Below are 5,092 nucleotides of genomic sequence, written 5' to 3' on the forward strand. Positions count from 1 at the left end.
GATGACATTGACTGAGGGGCCGTCCTCCGTGAGTGAGGGACGTCTGAAGTTCGCACGGCACTGCAGTTTGGGGCGGGCCCTTCCCAGCGTGAGAACTCATCAGGATCCGTACTCACGCAGAACCGTATCTATGAACGCGCTCAAAAAGAAACTGTCTTCCTTTTTTTTTTTAATTCTGGGTGAACAAAGTCTAGAGTTCCGGAAAGGCATTCAATGAGGTGGAACGCACGCTTTACCGAAGCAGAAAAGTCACTCCATTTAAACCTCTAAGACCTGATAAGGTGACCGGAGGCGGGAACACTGCAGATCTCTAAGCTGCTACCACACTTCGAATGCACCCTGGGGCCAACCCCGAGGGGAGAAGCCCCTCTTCCTTAGTACCATCTGGAGGGCACGGGCGCATCTCCCCTCTCCCGCCTTGCCTGGTGGGCTTGTCGGGCCCTCGCACACCTGGAGCACTGGAGCTGCGGACCCAACTCAAAAGCATGCGCTGAGACTGTAGGACGATTTGCGATTTTTAGACAAAGACACCCTCCCACCGCTTCTCGAGGAAGAGGTCAGTCCTCCCGCCCTGTGGCATTGCAATCTGGGGGGCTATGACTCTCTCAGAGTCAGCAGCACAGTCTACTCTTGCTACTTGGGAAAGAATTTCTTTCCGGAAGCTTCCATGGGCACTCTAGCCAGAAAACCAAGGCACTTTCTGCTTAGCTGTTTCCCACTCCCCATTTCAAGCTCTAAAAGCAGTGAAGCATCGGTACTTGCCCGGTCGAAGGGTTCATGATGCAGCCTCCTTTGTCGGCAGCCATGGTGCAGCGACAGCCCCTCTCCAGCGTGTCGTGGTTCATCCCGAAGTTGTGGCCCAGCTCATGCGCCAGGGTCACGGCCGCACCAAGGGGGCTGTCTGAATGGTCCTCCAAGAAAACACAAGAGCACAGATGTAGAGGACATGTCTCCTCGGCCTTAATTCCCAGTCCCTTCTCCTCCCAGATATTTATGTGTCCTCAGCATTTGACTGAATCCGTTCCCCTAGAAAGAACCAATATAGAGCCCATTATTTCATTCAAACTTAAAAAAAGATTTGATGGATTCTAGTAAAGCAGTGTGGGTTCCTTCTGCTGAGGAATGTGGTACATGCAGGATTCTTACGTCTTTGCACAAGATCATCAAAATAGCCTTCTCCATGCTGTTTCCTACAATCTCCTGGAAAATACACTTCTATTTTGAAGAAGCAAAAAGTTGTCTTACGTCACTCCTTCGTGGGGAATGAAAATATCATCTTATCGGGGTCTGAGGTGTTGCTGACGTAAAGTGAGTGATAAGGGGAAGCATACTCTGTGACGTCCTAAATAAGACCTGAGCGGCTGTCACTGAGCAAGCCTCTTCCTGTCTCCTTGGTAGAGAAGGGTACTTGGAAAATTCACAGCAGTTCACAGTAAACACCAATCACATTCAGTAATTGTTTGAAGTCTCATTGAGTTAAGACTGTAACCCAACTGGACCTCATATTTGCTGGCTCTTTGTTTTGTCAGGCAGACTTTGGGAGTGGCTGGAGGCAACTGGAGTCTCTGACTGACTGCTGGGGTTCACTCGCCCTCTTCCTTGGTTTTTGGGAGGTCATGTCTCCACTTAGAAACCCTAACTCAGTGGACTGCCTGGATGGCTCGGCTAAACAGATATTAGAATTAACTAAAAAATATATTGTTACCTCACTTTAACAAACCCAGATTCGTTAATTAATTAGTGAAGGTGGTTTGCAGAAACCGGGCCCATGAATGATGTTTCTGGAAAGGCCTGCACACCTAGGAAGAATGACGGTGTGCTATTTGAATCCTGCTTCGTGCTATCCAGGAATGAGATAAGATGGTTTTTAAAGAGGCTTCCAGGAAACAGTGATACTGTGTTTTAGAGCAAGGGTCCCCAACCCCCGGGCTGTGGACCGGTACCGATCCATGGCCCGTTAGGAACCAGGCTGCACTGAGGGAGGTGAGTGGGGGGCAGGCGAGCGAAGCTTCATCTGTATTTGCGGCCTCGCTAGCATCACCGCCTCAGCTCCACCTCAGATCATCAGGCACTAGCTTCTCATAGCAGCACCGGTCCCTGGGGCCACAAAGGTTGGGGACCGCTGGTGGAGAGAAAGCATCATTCCTGAAGTGAACAGTCTCCATGGGGCCTCTCGGTCAAGGTGCATTCATATCAGCTCTTATAGGCGCGTTGGCGGTTACGGCTGTAACTGCCTCTCTCGCTAGTCCCTCGTCGAAGAGAAGGATGGCATGTCAAGGGACCGAGTTATTCTTGGAATGGATGAAATTCCTGATAAATGACTTTGTTGGCATTTTACTGTTTCCTGTTGTAGGAAGCTTCACAAATATGTTTCAGGAAATCAATTCTCTAGAATAACACATGTTGGCGAAGAGAACGTAGTCAAGCCCAGAACGCGAAGCGCTGAATTTCGCATGCTTTGGCTCGAAATTCAAGGAATTCCGCCCTTAAAATATGACTCTACCTCTCATTCTTTTGTACCACTGAATGTCTTGCTTTTTGCTTTTAATCACCAAGTCGTTCTACATTTTTTCACGCATAGGTGATTATAAACGGAATGTCTTTTAAGAGACTCTCACAAACAGTTTTCATTTGTAATAATAATAATAATAAAAAAATCTACCTCTTATTCATGGCATTCTCCCCAAACCAAGACTGTTTTAGTCCAGTGCGGTACAAAAGCATGGCTTTAAGTTACCAAAATTAATGATTTGCTCTAGCTTGATAAAAATAAAGAAACAGTACCAGAACTCAAACTTTCAATTGGATTGAGAATCCTGTTTCTTTGCTCTATGATTTCCTTCCTCTCAGATTTGTAAATTCATGAATGAAGTGTGTACCACCTATACATCGAACCTCAGAGACACACTAGGAGAAAGTCAGTCTAGAAGTTTTAGATCTGGTCAAGATGTCAGTCATGTTTATCTCGTGAATTTTATAGAACTTACAGGAGCTGTGGCCTTTGCATCTTACTTGATGCTTCTCTTACATGTGGAGTAGAAAGGAACGTGTCTAAGGGTCATCTTAACTGCTGCCAAGTTGGCCAAATGTCTTTCCTGCTGATTCACTTTGGCCTTGACTTGATTCTTACTGCAGGCCACATATTTGCTTACATTTCCCACAGTCATTTTTTTTTTTTAAACGAGGCATCCTTGTATGTTTTTAAAGAAGAAGTCTTAATAAAATGCTTGTATGGAATATAAGGAATATGGAATATGAACTCAAGAAAGCCACCTAACATGATCAGATTGGTTACAAAAACGTTTAAGCCCCACACAGCGGCACAACCTGCTATGCTTATGAGGAATTCGGGTTCAGCTCTCTTGATGTGTTTACGCCAATTTTAAGTGGCAAAGTCAGTAGCAACTGACCGTGGAACCATGAAACAGAAAATTATTCCCTCTTAAAACTTTACAGGCTGCTCTGTAAAAATACAGTTGGGATCTGACTTGAAATTAACCTGGCATCAACAAAAAACCAAACTTTCCAGTGACTTCCATGGTGGGAATCACATACACGTTCAAGAAAAACCAGAGGGTATCCTGTTCAAGCCAGATTGCCAGTGAATGGGCGCGACCCCTCTGCACAGCCTCTCTGTTTGGCACGTGCGTCATTAACCCTAACTTCTCAGAGGAGAGGAAGACATCACTTGTGTATGTCGACTGAGAACACAGTGGAGAGAAAAGACTAGAACATCACCCCTTCCGCCCTTCAAAACAACGGAATATTCGCGAATGCTCTGTTTGGAGAATGTGGAGGAATCCACAATTTCTTGGAAGGGCCAGGTTCTGTCTGTTTCGTGGGATGGTCCATGAGGAGACTCGCTGTCCGAGGGCTGGGGTGAAGGGGACACTGCATTTTCAGAGCAAGGACAGCGTTAGCACGGGGTGAAAAGCTTTCTTTTAATCATCTGAGGGAGTGAGGCAGGAATCCTCTGTTGGGTGACCTATCAAAGCCACCTCCCTCTTGAATTCGTAAGAAACAGGTCCCAAATATTCCCATTTTATTTCCTTTTACAAACATATATAGCCCATATATGACAAAATGATCCTCGTAAAGCAATAAACCCAGGCCTCTGCCTTCCAAGAATAAGGTTATTATATAGACAAATTGGACACTGGCTAGGAGGTATGTCAAGCATTTGCAGTGGTAAATAGTTAAAAACCTCAGACTTTTGGCTGTTGGGCCTGGAGGCAGAACCATCAGAAAACCATCTGAATGGTAATGTTTGGTGAGACCACAGTCCATGCAGAAAGCTGAGCGACGGGGGTGAGCCCAGTGCCCCGGCTCGCCCCGGCTCACCCCGGCGCCCCGAGAGAATTCCTGGATCGGAATGCTTTGACCAAAATCCCAGTCGAAAATTTTCTCCATAAAAGGGGAAGACCGGTTTCCACAGAGCTGGTTTTGCATATTCACCTTTCCCGTGTGCGACTTGATGTGTTTTATAAACAGTCTCTAAAATATTGTAGGCTACGTAAGATCATAAATGGAGCTAGAAGGAAGGTAGAATTCAATCTAAAAAAAAAAGCATTAATGAAAAGAGCCCAATTTCACAAAGGCTGGTAAAAGCGGAGCCCTCTCGGGAACTCATCACGGGAAGTGGGTGCGGGGCGCTGCGGTCAGCTCCTCGGTGGCCCTGGCTTACCATGACGACCCCTCCGGATTGCTCCGCCGTGCACATGCTCATGATGGGCGCCATGCCGATGGTGGTCCCTTGGAAATAAACCCCACTGGGAGACAAAAGAAAGGAGTTTCTTAAACTACTGTAGAAGAAAGACATTTTCTAATATTTGAAATTCTGTTGGACATTCCCGCCTTCCCACAGGAGCTGCGCAAGCCTGTGTAAACGTGAGGATGGCTGCATACGCGCATGTCGACAGGTGGTTCGATCTTTAGATCCTTTCTGACTTATTTTCCAGTTGCAGCCTGGTCCCCTGATCCTTTCAGATTTTTGTTTTCAAGATTCGGACAACAACCAGTCACGACCCCTGTATTTCCGAGTTGTATTCTGCCTATTTCCTAATGGGTTGGGGGAAGCTACTCCTTTGAAACA

At 46.5% G+C, this 5,092-nt stretch overlaps 1 protein-coding gene across 1 annotated transcript in view; it reads right to left on the reverse strand.

Annotated features, from left to right (window-relative positions):
* ADAM12 (ADAM metallopeptidase domain 12) overlaps window positions 1-5,092 on the reverse strand; it is a 298,271-nt gene that overhangs the window by 72,616 nt on the left and 220,563 nt on the right. The window contains exon 12 of the mRNA XM_023533770.1: window positions 763-911. Coding sequence (XP_023389538.1) covers window positions 763-911 — 149 coding nt within the window. The remainder of the gene's footprint in view (window positions 1-762; window positions 912-5,092) is intronic.

The sequence above is a fragment of the Pteropus vampyrus genome, unplaced genomic scaffold (genome assembly GCF_000151845.1).
Source record: "Pteropus vampyrus isolate Shadow unplaced genomic scaffold, Pvam_2.0 Scaffold111, whole genome shotgun sequence".
Classification (NCBI taxonomy): Eukaryota; Metazoa; Chordata; class Mammalia; order Chiroptera; family Pteropodidae; genus Pteropus; species Pteropus vampyrus.